Source organism: Echinops telfairi, unplaced genomic scaffold (assembly GCF_000313985.2).
Source record: "Echinops telfairi isolate 266 unplaced genomic scaffold, ASM31398v2 ScPeMD7_2;HRSCAF=8, whole genome shotgun sequence".
Taxonomy (NCBI): Eukaryota; Metazoa; Chordata; class Mammalia; order Afrosoricida; family Tenrecidae; genus Echinops; species Echinops telfairi.
In genome coordinates this window covers 743,568-761,049 of record NW_022103898.1, presented here as the reverse complement: position 1 = coordinate 761,049, position 17,482 = coordinate 743,568, and the positions used below count along the sequence as shown (strand labels likewise).

At 57.0% G+C, this 17,482-nt stretch overlaps 1 protein-coding gene across 1 annotated transcript in view; it reads right to left on the bottom strand.

Moving 5' to 3' along the window:
- The window catches only part of IL17REL (interleukin 17 receptor E like), a 38,563-nt gene extending 21,353 nt beyond the window's left edge, over positions 1 to 17,210 (bottom strand). Inside the window, exons 1-2 of the mRNA XM_045290556.1 lie at positions 17,065 to 17,210; positions 11,643 to 11,670 (exon numbers count right to left, since the gene is read on the bottom strand). Of these exons, the coding sequence (XP_045146491.1) occupies positions 11,643 to 11,670; positions 17,065 to 17,166 (130 nt within the window). The 5' untranslated portion in view covers positions 17,167 to 17,210. The remainder of the gene's footprint in view (positions 1 to 11,642; positions 11,671 to 17,064) is intronic.
- Between the last annotated feature and the right edge of the window lie 272 nt (positions 17,211 to 17,482).

Here is a 17,482-nt window from a genome sequence, read left to right as displayed (position 1 = left end):
GGCTCAAGTAGAAAGAAAATGTTTTGAGAATGATGGCAACAAATGTACAAATGTGCTTGACACAGCGGGTGGATATGTGGATTGTGATAAGAGTTGTACGAGTCCCCGATAAAATGATTTAAAAATAAATAAAGGACAAGTCCCTACCTCTGGACATGTTAACCCAGAAGGTAGAAATCGTTGCTGCTGCGACCGGAGCCCCCCCGAAGGAACTGGGCACTGAGCAAACATTTACCTGAGTGTGAGGTACGTGCGCTGTCTTCCATGCGGGTAGGGTCATTTGAGGGGAGAATGAGACCTCACTTTGGGGACAGAACTTTCAAACCCACGGAGGCAACGTCGGCCTCCCTTGAGGTGGTGGGGGAGCCCTGGTGGTGCAGTGGATCAAGGACCACGGTTTGATCCCCCAGCTGCTCCCCAGGGGAGAGGAGGCTTTTTGCTTCCCCCAAACTGTGCAGCCTCCTAAGCGTAAGGGGCAGTTCTATTCCGTCCTGTCGGGTTGCTCCGAGGTGGAACCGACGTGGTGGCGGAGAGTTTGGCTTAGATGGGGGCCAACGGAGAAGGTGGCAGTCAGGCCCTGCCCTGGACGTCGAAGGGAGAGACTCGTCCATGAAACAGCAGAAGCAGCCCCACACTTTGCTGACTCAGCAGTAGCAGGTCACCAAGACCCCCCGCTGGTGTCTCATCTGGCTCGTCTCCCTCATGCCCACCTGCGGGGACTTGAGGCAAGGCTTACTCTAGTCAAGCACCACCAGACGCAAGGTGTCCTTCGGACTCTGGACTGAAGCTCCCATGAGCACTGATCGTGGATCCCAGCAAGACGAAATCCCTCACAGCCCCAATCTTGTCTGTTTATCATGATCATTGACTATTTGGACTATTTTCCTAGGAATCCCTAGCTACCTAATGAATCAACATAACATCCCTTCCTTCCCAAACCCTTAGGCCCCCCGCCATGCGTTTGTGCTGGCAGACGGGGTTGAGAGGTACACAGGCCCTCCCCTCCCCATTTTCAGACTCTCCTTCTAAAAACCCTTTTGTTCATGTAGAAGTTTGTTGCCATTCCTGAATGTTCTTATTGGCCAGCAGTACAGTCCCCCACTCCCACCCACCCTCTTAAAACAGAGTTGGCGGAAGTGATAGGGTTTTTGAACATGTGGGCGGAGTTTAGCCTGTCAGTCAGGTCTCAGCTTGATTGGAGGGCGACCTAGAGCAATGGCTCTCTGAGGCCCGCCCCCACCCGCCCCCTCACCACCACCCCTCTCACCTTCCCGCTGGCAGCCAAGCTGAGACCTGAGAGGCTTGTGATGCGGCCACTGCCATTGGGTCCACAGGACTTTGCACCCACCAGCCTGAGACCTTCCTGCAGTCTGCATGGTTGCATGTGGCTGCATGAGTCAGAGGGACATATGGACTGGAATCAGACTTATGGACTAGTGTCGGACTTACGGACTTGATCTGGACTGGGCTGGGGGGTTTGCTTGATATACAATGACGCATCTAAACTCCTAAGAACTGGTGAAAAATAAGGAAGTATCAGGAAAAACCCAGAGGGAAGCCCCTAAAAGGGACCCACCTCTCTGGAACCAGGACAGGAAGAGTCAGAATTAACTCAGAACAACAACAGGTGGAACTTGGGGGCTGTGGGAAGGGCGGTGGCATCAGAGAGGTCAGCCAGGCAGCCGCAGAGCCGGTCCAGAGGAGCCGGTCTCTATTTTCAGGGCAAACACCGGACCAGGGTGATTCAGAGGAAGCCTTCCCTCTACCCGCTCTGCAGCCCCAGGGCTGGGACAGGCAGATTCTAGGGGAGCCTTGCACAGCTCAGCCTCGCATCCCAGGGAGGTCAAGGAACCTCACTCTGCTCACAGTAGCTCAAACTGGCTCCAGGCAGGCATCACTCCTAAATGCCTTTCAGAAACGAATGCAAATCCTTTCTTGGGGAAAACCCTTTCTCGGTGGCCTCCGGGAATTCCAAGTAGGGCGTTTTGCAGATACAGTTACAGATAAACACACTTATTCCAGGAAATGAAGTACAAGCGCAAGAACAGGCGCGCACGCACACACACACACACACACACACACACGTGTACACACATGGCAGCCCATGGAAAGAAGCCCCTGGGAGCTGGAAGGTCCGTGGTGGGAAATAAAATGAAAAGATCATGGAACTTTCTCCCAAAACTTGTGAAGCTCCCTGGTGTCAGACCTGGTACGAAGCACGCACCCCACCTCCCCGCCACAAAGCCAACTACATGTAAAGAAATAAGCGAAATATGAGCAGGGGGAAGGACAGGGGCACAAAAACAGCAGAGACCAAGCCTGCTTGGAAGAAGCAAATAAAATTTCCAGAAACTCTTAAAAGTAAAACCAAACCTCAAAGAGATGGAAACTCATCCGATGTGCACGTCCCCAAACCCACCGCTCAGTCAACGCGGACTCATCAGGTTGCCTCTAAAGATACTCGGCCCAAAGTAGGCCAGGTACAGCTGCTAACATGACACCAGTCGGCCCCACGGGCACCACCACAGGCACAGACGAAGCACCGCCAGCCCTGTGCCATCCTCACACTCACTGCTTCGTCTGAGCCCCTGGGTGGGGACGGACCAGACTTTTGAATCAGATCAGCACTTGTTCCCCAATTGGTAAAAAGAGCAACAATGAACGCCGTGTCGAGTGAGAGTTTCCCACTCGTGAAGGAAAGACGAAAGGTTCCTAAGGACTGTGACAGGACAGTGAAGCTTTCATGTCTTTTTATTCTGAGCACCCTGGTTTGCAGCAGGAGACGAGCAGCGGTGATAGACCAAATTCCATTCGCAGAGTCCCCACAGAGGTTGAACCTCCACGGACTGTTTTCTGGTCATTAATCAAGGATGTATTTTGTAGATCACCCAGCTCTGAGACCAAACGCCTCGGGGGCCAGCTTTTCCCCACGGCTCTCCAGCCCGTCCGAAGGGCCAGGGCAGGGCGGTCTCTCTTTCAGGGCTTTCTCAGGTGCGACCTTGATGGAGTTCGCTGTACTGGGATGGTTGCATGGTCATCAGTCACGCCTTGGTTGGAAGACTATGGGCCAGTCTTGTCTAACCGTGGACCTGTCCCCTTCACTGCAAGAGCAACTGCCCAGCCTCCGGGGCTGAAGCCCCACCACAGTCCAGGATGCGAGCAGCCTTGCTGCCAGACCGAGCGTGGGAAAGGTGATTACCATGTGGGTCGTGTGGTTAGAATGTAACACCTCATCGTTTCACTGCCCTTTTGCCTAGTTTAAAGTTGTTTCAGTTTTTAATATTTTCTGATTTTCAGCTGAGATTTCCCAACGTTTTGTCTACTCATTGTTGTCAATGGTTTTTGGAGTTTTTGTGTGGCTTGCTTCCAGCGTGTGATTTATGGACTAATCATTGCCTAGGGGGCATGGCAGGGGAAGACAGGAGTAAGAGAAGAAAATGTTCTGAAATTGTGGTGATGATTGCCCAACTCTTCGAGATATGACTGAGTGATTAAATTGTAGGCTGTGTGAAGTGTATGCCAATAACACTATTCAGAGAAAGGCCAGGCCCAGGAGAGAGCGCATGCTCTTTCACCCCACCGCCGCCTCACAGTGTGAATCTTGCAAACACCGAGAGAGGCTGGAAACAGCACACGCAGGGCGCCGGCACACTCTCCACTCAGCCTCACCAGCTTTGAACATCCTGCCATTTTCCCTACTTACTTCACATTCGACTTTCAAGGAGCCTTGTAGAAGGAGGCTGTAGATCCTGGTTATTTCAGCATGTGCCTTGTAGAAGTAAAGACAGTTTCACACCATCTCAAGACCATGATTACACCTGATAAAAGTATTAATACTTTTATGATGGAAAAAAGGAAAAGAAAGAGTGATGGTGATCCTTGCCTCCCGGCTCCGGGGCTCACGGCATCTCCTAGGGGTCTTCCCTCGTGGGTGTCCTAGATGGTCATTCTGTAAGGGGGTAGAAAGACTCCTCTTTCTCCCTTACCGCAATTCACCAGTCCTTTGCATCTCTTTAAGGTTCACCCCCCAAATGCATCTCTTCCAGCACTTCTGGGGAGTTTTGCCCACTTGCTCCAGCGTCTACTAACATCCACGTTCTCTTCCGACAGCTGTCCCACGGAGGACCCCACACTGTCTTGTCGAAGGCTTGCTGGTGAGGTTCTGACACAGGCAGGGCTGGCCCCTCGGGTGCTTTCATGAGGGGCACACCATGCCTGTGACCTCTCCCTTTCAGGGGTGGCGGTCACCACACAGCTCAGCTCACCACACAGACCAAACCAGTTGTCGCGGCGGAGCTGGTTCCAGCTCCAGGGGGCTCCAGGGCCCCGCCTTCCAGGGGCAGACCCAGGCCTCTTTCTGAGGGGCCTCTGTGGGGCCCACAACACCCAACCTTTGGCTTACAGTCAAGCCTTTCACCAAAGGCACCACACAGGGGCTTGGGGGTGGGGTGGGTGTTGTAAAACGGCAATCGTGTATCATTCTGGTTTGTGTTTGCTGGGGTGGTCTTGTGAGGGGCGTGCCCCTTAACCAGGGGTTCTGTTCCTCTTGGGTGCAGTGCCCAGAGAAAGGGAAACTCGGCTCTTTCCTCTCAGTCTCCCAGTTTTCGAGAAAACACCTGATCCCCTGCCACCTCCAGAAGTTGAACAATCACTTTGTTTTTAAAACCAGATCCTTCCGAATTACAGGCTGAAGCCTGGATTGCCATGCGTTGGCATGCTTATCCGCATCTCAGACTCAAATGATGGCCTGTCTTCCCCTTGGCCCCTGGGCCTCCCTGGTGGGTGTCTCTCCAGTGGCTTCCTCGCTCTCTGGCATGACAAGATGTTTCAGGGTTTTTGGGTACACTTTCCGCCCCAGGCTGGGAGTCAGGCACTTCTTCAACAAGCCTGTTTCCTCTTTGTGGGAGACAGTACCCCAAAATCACAGCCTGGGCACTGGGAGGTTCACTGGACATCGGTTCTGGTTTGTTTGTTTGTTTGTTTGTTTGTTTCTGTAGACAGAGCTGGTGGACGCATGTAAATGAGTCAGAAATTCATACTGACACCTCCCAAATCAAGCGAAAGGATTTCCTCCACCTTCCGTGACCTCTGCCTTCCCTTTCTTGCGTGCCTGGGGGATGGTCAGGACTGAAACACTCACCTCCGCTTGTCCAGCAGGAGCCCTGGCGGGACTGCTCCTTAGGAGGGAGAGAGGCCGTCTGCTCCTGCAGAGCGTTCCCGTCTCCGACACCCACAGGGGCCGCTCCGCTCTGTCCCCGAGGTCACCATGAGTCAGAAGGGACCCGATGTCTGTGGGTTCCAAGGTGCCTGTTTAGCATATGCTACAGGGCACGTTCACGTTTAGGACACCTCCAAGTACGTCCCTGAGAAGAGAGTTCTTCTCCGCTCACAGTTCAGAAGGCCAGGGCCCCCAAAGCAGGGGAGGGCAGGGCCACGTTCTACCTGAAGGCACCAGGGGACGGTCCTTTTGGTCTCTCTCAGCTGCTGGTGGCCCGGGCATTCTCGGCTCGCAGTGGCTTCTTCACCGTGGCTACCCCACCCTGCGTCTTGAGGGTCAGCCTGAGGCAGGTTTTCTTCCGGCGCAGAGCGTGGCTCTCGAAAGTCCGACAACAATGGCCTTTCGTTCCTCTAAGTTGCGTGGCCTTTCACCTAGACGACTCACATTTCTTTTCTTTTTATTTGGAAAACCTACTCATTTTGTTATAATGCTGTTGTTTTTAAATTGCTGTTGTTGCCGCCGGGTCAGCTCAGATCCGCAGCCACTCTACACACGGCAGGAGGGACACCGCCCGGTCCTGTGCCGTCCTCACAATGGAGCCTCGGTGTGGGAGCCCACTGATGTGTCCGTCCACCTCGTCGAGGGCCTCCCTCCACTTTACCAGACACGCGGTCCTTCTCCAGGGACGGTCCCTCCTGGCAACACGTCCACGGCACGTACGGGAGCATCTCCATGCTGGCCTCTAAGGGGCCCTCGGGCGGTGCTTCCTCAAAGACAGAGCTGCCCGTCCTTGGGCGTCCGTGGTACTTTCCATGTTCCCCAGCAGCACCATTCAGATGCCGATCCTCCTACCGCCTCCCTTCGCTGATGTCCGGCTTTCACGTGCATCTTTGAAATGATCACTGAGCTACTTCTATCCCTTAGCTAGTTATTCTTATCTTTGCTTCACCCTGCTCTTCACTCAATTTTAGAGTATGTTTTGGTGTTCGATGACGAATGCTAATAGAGTCAGGCACGTGGCCGATTTCCACAACCTGGCGTCTCAAAAGGCATTCTCTGGGGTCCTTTGAACCGTGGTCTCAGTGTTTGGTGCGGCTTTGGTATTCTTGGCCAGGGCCTCTCCTCATTTGGATATTCTTCCCTTTATCTTTGTCACGTTCTTATTTCTTTTAAATCTCTTTTTAAACTCCTTGGTTTTTAATTAATGTCCTCGTCCATAGTCTCAGGAGATTCCAAGTTCAAGGACCACAGCCTGGTTCACAAAGATCCTGTTCTATGCCCTGTACCAGGGACTGGGCTCCTAAGAGCTCGTGTGCAGCCGTCTAAGTAACGTGCAACTCTGGGTCTCTCACCAGCCAGCGCAAAGTAAAGGGATGGAAATGGGCGACGTGGACACAGTTAGCCCAGTGGACGGAGAGACCCCGCAAATGTCAGTCTCCATAACCTGCTCCATAATGTGCTCCCCACGGTGTGGAAAAGGACCGCGTAGAAGTTCCCACAGCAAGTGGGAGAAGATGAGGACCAGAACTCGGAGTCACGTGCGAGCAGGCTGACTGGTCCGAGTGAGACTGGTGAGAGCCAGCCCGGCCCCGTCACCCTCCGAATGACACCACTCCACCATGTCAGAGCACCCGGAGCGCACAGAGGGCTGGGAAAGATGGCAGAATGGAAGCAGGAGAGACGGGCGGGGAGGGAGGAAGTGTGAGAGCATTGCAAAGCCGGAAATCACGTGTGTGGACTGTGGACTGAGAAACCGATGAACTGCCCCGTAAACCTTCCCCCAATTCGCACACACGCACATGCACACATGCACACGCACACACGGGCACATGTCCTCCTTTCATCTGCGGTTCCTAGCACGGCACTTACTACAGAACTTGTCTCTTCATGTCCACAACCGTCTTTCCTCGTTATCTCTGAACTCCGTCCTTTCATTTCTCAGTGATTCTGATCCGTGCTGTTCTTTAAGTCTCGTGTCGCTTGGTGATAATAAGTATTTTAAACCACTTTGGGACGAAGGTCATGCTTGGTTAAGACCATAACTCGCCCGGGCCCCGGCTGCTCCTGGGAAGTTCATTTTTCTGAATGTTCGTTAGAAAGCGGCTCTTCTCACTTCACTGCACTTGCTGAGGTAAGCATTGCACTGCTGACTGCAAGGTCGCTGGTTCCAGTCCTCCGGCCAACTGTCCACCGCCTCCGCTGCTTTTCTCAAGCTGGTTGCCACGCCACCCACTGAGCCTCATGGAGGCCAACTTAGGGGTCCCCTGTTCCCAGGCCCATCACCCCTCCTCCTTCCTCCTGTTCCCACAGAGCAGGTCAGACACAGGTCTCCAGGTGCCGGTGTTTCTCTGGATGTGCATGGACCCCCCCCACCCCCTCCGCCCCCTGCTTTCTGTGCTCACTGGCAGTGGCCGTTGGCTCAGGATCAGACAGGTGGGGCAGGAAAGCGATGGGGCAGGAGGCTTAGAAACCCACACGGGCCTGGGTGGGAATGAGGGAGGGGCAGGAGCTGACTGCTGGAAGGGGCCGGGGGAAGGAGCACAGAATTAAGATCGGATTCCTGCTTCACACCACCCACGGGGATAAATCCTCAGTCATTTTTTGCTTTCGGTCTGTGATCGATCAATCTTTGTAGGATGACTGGACAAATGGGGGGAGGGGCGTGTTGCCAAGTTTTGATACACTGCTAAATGATTCTTCCAAACCCACACCGTTGAGGCAGTGCAGACTCACAGGGACCCTCTCTAGGGATCTGAAGCAGACCGCCTCGCCTTTCTCCCCTGGAGGGGCTGGTGGGTCTCAGCAGGCATCATGATGAGGACCCAGGAGAGGCCTGCAGCTGCCAGTGTGGGTGACAATTCAATGGAAAGGACGTGAAATCCCTCCTAGCCCGACCAATAGGAAGCATCTTGCTAGACGGAGACAAGGTTCTCGTCGTGAGGACTTCATCTTGCTGGGATCCACAGTCTGAGCACAGGAGCAGCAGCCGAGAGATTGGGCAACGCACTGCACTGGGCGAATCGTTGCACGCGAGCTCTTCAGAGTACTGGAAAGCACGGGTGTGGCCTCGAGGACTGAGGTCTGCCTGACCGAGTCAGGCGGTTGTCGTGGCCTGGTACGCATCTGAAGGCCGGACTTTGGATGGGGAGGAACGTCAGCAGCATGGATGTGCTTGAGTTGCGGTGCTGGAGAAGAATATTAAAAGTACCCTGGGCAGCTAGCAGGACAAACAGATCCGTCTTGCGAGAGGTGTGCTCAGAATGCTCCTTGAAGGCAAGGATGGCGAGGCTTTGCCTCATGTACTTGGGACGGCTGGTGGCTCCAACCTCGGGCCTTATGGTGAGCCGCTCGCGCATGACCACAGGGTCCCTGGCTCCTGACACACCGTACAGGGACTCCTTCCACGCAAACCCTCCATAGCATCCTGGCAGCACCGCTGATGGGAGCAGGTGGGTCGCCAATGGCTGAGTCACGGAGGAGAAAGCTGAGCGAGGGAAAGGCTGCCGTTGAGTGGGCCCCAGCCCCTGGCGTCCAGCTGCACTCCACAGGGGTCTCACGATGGCAGGTTGTTTTGGAACTAGGTCACCAGGGTCGCGGAGTAGGACCTTTCTTCTCAGACGCCCCAGTGAACTCAGGTCTCCAAGCTTTCCGTTAGCCACGAGCACGTGACCACTTGCGCTGCCCAGGGATGCCCACTGATAATCAGGAAACCGTGAAAACCAAAGGGCGTCTCAGCCACTGCCCCCACACCCCGAGGCCCAACATAGAGCAGACTCAGCCAAGAGATAGCAACACCCTCAAACGATCCCCCTCCTCCGCAGGCAACACCCAAGCCAGAGCCATCAGCCCCAAGAAGCTGCATGCCGGGAAATTCAGTGCCCAACCTCCCCCCCCTCCGCCCCAAGTCACATTGGCAAGATGACAAAACCCTACGATGTGTCATGAAGTGCCCCAGTCCATCCGAGGCTTGGCCAGCCTGGGAGTGTCCTGCCTTTCTGCCCTGGCTGCGGTGCAGGGGTTAGGGGAGAGGCCCGGGACTCCCTGCGGTACTGAAGACCCAAGGACTGAAGACCCCTCCCACCCACTGCCCTGGGAGAGCAGGCAGCCCCTGCCTGCCAGTGTGAGGGCCATAGACAGGGGTCAGCGTGGGACACTCCGCCTTCATGCTGCAGAGCCAGGGGGAAGACTATGGGCACTGGGTCAAAGGAGGTTGGAAGAGATGTAAAGAAAGGGTCTGAGTGTGACCGAGAGAGAGAATCGAATGAGAGGGAGGGGGTCAGAAGTCAGAGGGACACAGAACTCAAGGGCAGGTGACCCAGAGTCGATGGGAATGGCCTGCAGGTGCTCCCAGCAGCCACCTTGCTGCTGTGAGCTGTCTTTCAATTAACGGCTGACACATGAGCCCCCTACGCACAAAGGAGCAGAGGTTGCTGCATCCCACACCACCCTCCGGGAGCCCTGGTGGTGTCGTGGTTGCCCGTTGGGCTGCGATCTGTGTGGTCGGCAGTTTGAAACCACCAGCAGCTCCGAGGGAGAAAGACGGGGCTCTCCGCTCCCTGCACAGCCACCTTCTCAGAAACCCGCAGGGGCACTCTGAGTCAGCATCGCTCGATGGCCGCCGGACACCACGCCCTCCGTCGAGTGCAGATCAGACTGTGATCCAACGCAGACCACCAGGCCGTTCTTGCGGGTCTACCTTAATCTGGAAGTTCCGCTGGAGCCAGGCTCAGCGGACAGACGTGTGGCTGTGCACGAGGACACAGAGAGAGCTGGTGGCACACAGAGAGCATCCATGCCTTCCACACGGAAGACCCAGCACATCTTACATGGACAACTGGTCACCCAGCAGGAGCGTCCACAAAGGTGGATGGCCGACCAAGAAGCAAGATGGAGGCCCACACAGCCCCATGACAGAGCTGCTATGTGCACGAGCGATACAGGGATACCACGAGACAGGTGCACGTGATGGGACTTGAATCTCTGACTTAGTGGTTGAGATAATTACAGATAGAACCATTTCTAAAAAGTCAGAGAGATCTCTAGAGCCAGAGACCTGCTGCCAGATACTGGAAGACAAAGACAGTCCAATATAATGATCGTCAAAGGCCACAGGTGAAGAACTCACACAAAATGCACAAAGAATCCCTGGAATTGTGAGCGCTGCATATCTGTGAGCCCAGGAAATATGACAACAGCTGTCACCTCCAGAGCAGCTGTGACATTTCAGGGACCCAAAGGGAGCTCTCTAGGGAGTCAGGCAGAGCAATCAGGTTGGCATCAGACTTCTCTCCAGCAGCTACTGTCAGAAGACAAGGGAGTAACAGAGAGTCACGTGACTCAGGAAGACAGGATGGGGCTGTACTCCATCAGCAGACACTTCCGGACGGGAGAGACCAGGAACAGAGCGTTAGTGATCTCCTCCTTTCAGCAGGAGAAGGCCGGGGCTCATGGCTAAGCAAGGTGTCCCTCCCCATGCTGTCCCAGAAAGACACAGGAAGGCCGCACACAGCACCTCCGGAGGTGGGACTTGAGGTTTCAGCACGTCCTGAGGGGGGTGCTTGAGGAAAGAACATCTCTTGAGGTGAAAACAAATGTTTAATTAAATCTAATTAATCAAAGTCTGGAAGTTTTGGGTTTGTTTTTTTTTTTTTTACTTTTTCTACTTACCTCAATTAAAATGCAATACTTTTAAAAAAGCTGAAATAAAGTGACTTCACGTTTCTAAAACATTCCTTTCTGGTGTACCCTCTGCCTTCCCTGCAGATTCTGCCTCGCTTATGTTCCTTTTAAAGACACACGCAACATTTTGACCCACTTGCCAGCCGCGGGGACAGTACCGTGGAGAGCTTCGGGGCAGGAGGTGCCTCTCACCGGAATGTATTCAGGTGAGCATTTATTATCAGACCCAAACCTTGTAACTTTTCCGGATAAATATCTGCGTCCTGACCATCTCTCACGTGCATTACAACCTGTGGACTTCCTTAATAAACCCTTCAATCATGGAGAGAGAGGAGGGAGGGAGGGGGGGGCAGAGATAGAACCCAGTGAGACCACCCTTCCCATAGCTTGGAAAAGGAAATGTCTGGGAGGAGCATGGGGCCCTCAGTGGGAGATCTGCAGCCACGTTGGGGAGTCACGTGGTCCCCCCCCCCCACAGAGTAGGGAATGTGCCCCTTGGGTGCCCACCAAGCTGCATGTGGGAAGCCCGGGGATTTGTCCCATGTGGGAATGTCCAGGGTACTATTTCCAGCTGCAGCATGTTGGTGGGGGTGGGGGTGGGGTGACAGGGTTCACCCAGACAGCAGGGGGTACCCCAGCTGCCTGAGTGGGCAAGGTGGACAAGGGGACTCAGGCAAGCCTGGGTGGCCCTGGGGTGCTTGTCCTGCTTGGTGGCCCATGTCCTGTCAGGTTGTGAAGTACTTACGTTTCTTGCGGCTCCTGCAGACAAAGTCCTGTGGACAGAACAGAGCCAAGGGTGAGGGCCTTGCTCCCCAACCTGGGACCCTGCTCCCATTCACATGCCCCCCTTCTGTCTTAGCCTGGACTCTCACGCTCTGGTAGGGCCCGAGGCTCCTCCCGGTGCCCTTGTCCCCGACTCTCAGGGGCCCCAGGAAGGCCCAGCCCAAGACCAGGCCACCAGCATTGCTTCATAACCGGGGGCCGAGCACAGCCATGACCCTCCGCTGCCCACGCTCGCTCGCTCTCACTGCCCACGCTCTCGGGAGCAGCTTGTAGGCGCTGGCCAGTATTCAGCTGCCGGGACATGTGGATGGAACCAAGCAGGGCTTCCTGGCTGCAGGGGGCGTCCTTTCTGTGCTGGAGGAGACGCCAAATCCCCAACAGCACCCTCCATCTACGTTCCATGCTGACAAGTGATGTGGGGCACAGGGGGGACAAGTGGGCTGAAATTCTAAGTGAGGTGCCCAGGAGGCCTGTCCAGTGAGAATCAGGGCAAACTCTGAGGTGACGGTGGGAACCAGGGAGACATTGGGAGAGGTGCATGCCCTACCAGACTGGACCCTCTCAGTCCACGTCCTTGCACCCAGTGCCCTCTTCTGCCCAATGGGGGAAGAGCCTAAAGAGGGACACCCAGTGTGTGGACAGACGGGGCCGGGAAGGTCCTGCGGTCTGGAAGGTCAGGCTGGAAGGCTGCTCCTGGCACAGACTCTGGGATGGGCAGGAAGCTTCAAGGGCTAGAGGGTGGGCTGTGTGCTCTGCTGGGGCTGCGCTGGGCCCGTGTTCAACAGTGACACCACATGGCCACATGCTGTAACTGCATCAGGAAGCTCTGAGGAAGGGCGGGAGCCGGGCTTCCTCTTAGCAGCCTCGGTGGAAGAGGGACGGTAATTTGCTGCGTGAATCTGTGGAGCAGGGACTGCTGGTTTGTCGTGCCTCCAGCCCCCTGCAACCCCCTTTTATTTGAGAGCCAATTTGAAATCACGGAAAAGTTTTGGACAGCACCCCCCAGCCTCCCCCATGGGTAACTCCCCCAGCCCCACGGTGCCATCTGCATCCAAAGGGAGCCAGCGGCGGGGTGCTACCACGCGTGTCCCCCCACTCACGCTCGCTCTCTCTGCTGGGATCCCATGCTGCATTTAGCCTCCCTCGCCCCAGATTTAGGAACCCTGGAGGCATGGTTGTGTGTCGGCCTGGAACCTCAAGGTCAGCAGTTCCAACCCCCACCGCTCTGCAGGAGAAGCCTGCACACAGTCGTAGTCTCAGAAACCCACAGGGGTCACTCTGAGTCCACAGTGGCTCGGTGGCAGTGAGAAAATCGCAGTCTCAGAACCCCAGGGGGTAGTTCTGCCCTGCCCCATAGGGTCACCTTGAGTCACAGCAACCCCAAGGCAGTGTGTTTCCAGGGTCCTGATGGTGTAGTGGTGACATGCTCCGCTGCCGGAGGCTCGTGTGAGTCAGAATCGTTGAAATCAACCAGAAGGCAGGGTCATTTTGGAGCTGCCCCCATTTTGGAACTCTCTTTTCACTGCGCCCCACCCCCACCCCAGCCCCCCAGTTTTCAGACCACCCTGATATCTCCCTAGAGACTGAGGGAGCACAAAGTACTTCTCCAGCCACCAGATACCCCACGGCTGCCCAAGGACCCCACCCCTCCATCCTTGGTCCCCAGTGAGGGGCAGGCCCCACCAAGCCCGGCCCAGGTGCTGCAGTATATACCAGGAGGAGACCTGGGAGGATGTGCGTGGGGTGTGGTAGGTGGGCGGCTAGCCCAGCCCCTCCCCGCAGAGAGACCACACGCTGAGCAGCAGCATCCTCTCAGCCCGAGAGACCAGGGCAGTGCAGAGCCATGGCCCCTCGTGTCAGCCCAGCCAGGCATTATTTCCTGCCTCCGATGTCTGGAACATCGGTAGTGGGCACCCACTACCCTCCAGACACCACGCAAATTCTCAGTGGGTGGGACTTAGCCCTTCCCAGATCAAGGACTGAGGAAAGCCCCTGGGGAGGGGAGCTCTGTGGAGGGGGTGGCCTTGATGGTCACCCCTGCCTGATCTGTCCTGTCTTGGTGATAAGGCACTTAGTGCCCAGCCCCACCAAGCCCTCAGCCTTTGTGGGTGCCTGGTGGGTGCAAGCCCCTTCCCTTGTCCCATCCCTGACCCCCTCTCCAACTGATGGCAGTGATACTACCGCACGGGGCAGACCCTCCCAGCCCCAGTCAGAGGGGGTGGCACTGAAGAGACTGGATAAAATTTAAATGTAATGTTTCAAAAGAAATGTATTTATTTTATAAAAATATCCCTCTATGAATTTAACAAGAACAACATTTTCCCGTGAGCCCAGCAGACATGTGTCATGCACCACCGGGCAGGGAGGTCAGGTTCGCTGACTTCCGGACCAGCCGGTTGCTCAGGGCAGAGCGGTCATTGTCACCCGCTCCCAGCGAGGCTTCGGGTCACGCGCTCCCTGTCCACGCCAGGGCCATGTCCGCTGCACAGCAGAAACTGCTGGCTTTGCCAGTGCCTGGTGTTTTAGGGACAGTGCTGGGATCGGTAGTATTTGTGAACCTGCATCAGTCACTGTTTGGAGAACGCGGCCCAGTAAGAATGTAGGCTTTACTGAGCAATTGTTGGACTGATGTCATCCGTGAGTTAGTACATCCGGGCAATACACACCTGTATTGATCACGTATTGATCACTATGCTGAAAACTGCGAACAGTCATTACTGAGGCTCTGCGGGGCTGGGACAAGAGGCTGGAGGCGACAGGGTGGCAGGGCTGGGGCAGGAGGCGGTCCTTGGGTGGCCGAGGTGGGGTGACCGGGGCAGGGGCTAGGAGCTGAGACAGAGGTGGGATGCTGTCCACATAGTGGCGGGTCTGGCAGGGCCAGTAATGTTTGAGGTGGCCAGGGGCTTTCCTTTGGGCTTGGCGGGGCTTCCCACGGAGCGGGGTGGGGCGTCTGAAAGGAGTCACCCCTTGGCCCCCGCTCCCCAAGCCAAAGATGCGCTGCTCGAGGCTGGGGAGCCTGGGCTTGGCCTCACTGGTCTGCGCTGGAGGAAGGGCACAGGACACCCAGGCTGGGGAGGCCAGACTTTCCCGCCTGGAAAATGGGTGGGGCTATCGGGGCCTGACCCATGGAGCGGGGTGGGCAGCAAGGGGGCGAGAAGGGGTCTCCTGGGCGGGCTCGGGGCTGAGTGCAGCACAGCCTAAGCATCAAACGCGAGTGTCCCGTTCTCAGCAGGGCACAAGAGGTGCTGGGGGGATGGGTGGGCCCGATCCAAGCACAGAGGAGAGGACGCTCCACCACGGGAAGGGGGCCTGTGTGTCTAGTTGGAAGGTTTCAGCTAGCAGAACCTCCCCTTCCCTGCCCCATGGCCCGTGTTCCGTGATGTCCTATTACCAGGTTCACCAGGTCATATGTCCACCCCCAGGGTGGGGTCCCCAAGATGGTCCCTCTGCCTGGAGGTCTCTCCCCTATGGGGTCTGAGCCTGTCCTGGACCCCGGCAGCCTGGGTTTTTGGGTGAGCCTGCTTATCCACTTCTGTTCTGCCCACTCTTCAAGGGGGGGGTCTCTGGAGAACCCCCCTCAGCACAGCCTTGCCTCCTCCCCACTGTGCGGGGTGGGGTGGGCAGAGCTCCCTCCTCACCCTGGCACCCCACTGCTCCCCACATCCCCCCTGCCACTGGCCTCTCCTCCATACCCTCCCTCACACAGCCCTGCACCCATTCTCTGGTCACAGCCTCAGTTGGGGGAGCGGACAGGGGGCTCAGTCCTCAACTGTCCACACCTCAACTCCTATCTGGACCCCACTGAGAGTCCAGTTGCCGCCCCCTTGGCCCTCTCTGGACTTCTCAGCCCAACATTTCAAAGCAAGCCCCCACCCCCCCCCCACCCCAAGGCTACCCGCCTCAGGAACCAGCCCTGGTCCCCAGACATGGAGGTAAATGGGAGGTGGGGGAATAATGGTGTTGTCAAGGATTTGATTTTTTGACCAACAGCCCACAGAAGCAGCAGGTAAGACATACTGCCGTGTGCAGACCTGCTGCACGGCTGCACACCCACATCTCCTGGGTGGCTGAGGGCGCCTGGCCCAGGCGCCGGCTGGAAAGGACCGCAGGAGGACTGGGCTGCTGAGGGCCACCGAGTTCCATGGGTTGCTGGGAGATGGACCACCAGGTGCTCCTTGGCAAAGTCTCATGTCCTTTGGACACGTGAGCAAGAACCCGTCCTGCGGGAGGATGCCAGGCTTGGTGGAGCAGATGCCAGGGAAGGAGCAGATGGACTGGCCTGGTGGCAGTGGCAGCAGTAGTGGGCTGGCCCCACAGTGTGTTCTTGCCCACACACAGTGCCCTGTGAGGCACCGACTACTGCCTCACCCCTGGGGGGGCCAGGCTCAACCCCCTCCTCCCTCTCCCGCGACCTGAGATCCCAGCTCTGCCAGCGCCACCCCACACCACGTCCCCATCTCCACCGAGGGCCTCGTCCTGGACACCTTCCCTTCTCGCTGCACACCTCCCTGCCCTTCCCCCATTCCTCTACCCCCGGGCCCCACACCAGCCACAGGGAGCCCCTGACAGGCTCCTTGGGTCTTGTCTCTTCCAACAGTTCCCGTGGCTTCCCGTGTCCTCTCTGAGTGCACCTCCTGTCCGTGGTTCTCCTCCGTGGCCGTCTCAGCCTCATCCGTGTCTCCTCTCGCTCCACAGCCTGACTGCTGACTGGGGGACCCGGCATTTCTGCTCACCCCCCAAAGTCCCCACTCTACCTCTGGCTGTTCCCCTGGGTCCTGCTCACTCCCACCTCTGTCTTCCTAACAGTTGTCACCTCAGCGGTGGGGGGGCTGTTTTCCCAGAGGCCAGGGCTCCTGGAGGCGTCCAGCAGATACTTTGGCAGCATCCCCTTTGACGAGCACGTCTTCATGGGCCCGCCGCCGCCACCATGAAGCCCTCCCATCTCAGGCACTGGGCCTCGTCCCGGGCCTGCTAGGGCCTGTATGGGCAGGGATTCCTGGCCACACATCCCCTTCAGGGAGGAGGACACCCTCCCTGAGTCAAGAGGACTCCCCGGTGAGCCCCATTCCTGAGGGAGTCCCCACCTGGGACACGTTCTCCCAGGATGAACCCCTTTGGACCAGCCCCCCCGGATGAGGCAGCTCATGGGTGTGCATGGTGGGGTGCGGACTGCAGGGTTGGGGCTCTTCTGCCCAGGCTCCCCACAGCAGCCATACCTGAGTGGTAGGGTCAGCCAGGCATATAGCTGGACCTCGGCCTCAGGCCAGCTCAGCCTCCCTGGCCTCCAGTACCCTACACCCCCAAGGGCCTGCCCCCCTGGCCTGCACTGTGCTGTGAGGGGTCACCTGTGCACAGGTGGTGGCCTGCCCCCGCCCAGGACTTACCTGAGAACAGGAGAAGCCACATTCCTGGATCCTGGGGATAGCCAGGCTCTGGGAGACGGTGGCGGCCAGGCAAAGGAGGGTGACCACCCTCCTCACCAGCATCCGGCCAGCGCCACAGCGAGTGGTGAGGGTGCGAGGCTGTGCGTGTGCCCTGCCGCGTGGCTGCATCTTGGGGACACGTGTGCACACACAGGCTGCCCAACAGCTCTGCTCTCCAGCAAACAAGCAGGGCAAGGCAGGCAGCTGACTCCGCCCCTTTGAGGAAGGACCCGCATGGCGGCTGTGGACTTCCCCTTGGCCCCCTGCCCCACCGGCAGGGCCTGGTGGGCTCAACCTCACAGGGGCCTGTCTGGTGGCTCAAGGAGGCGGTCTGGGCTCAGACCTCAGCCTCTGATGTGCGTGTCCTGGGGGAGGAGGC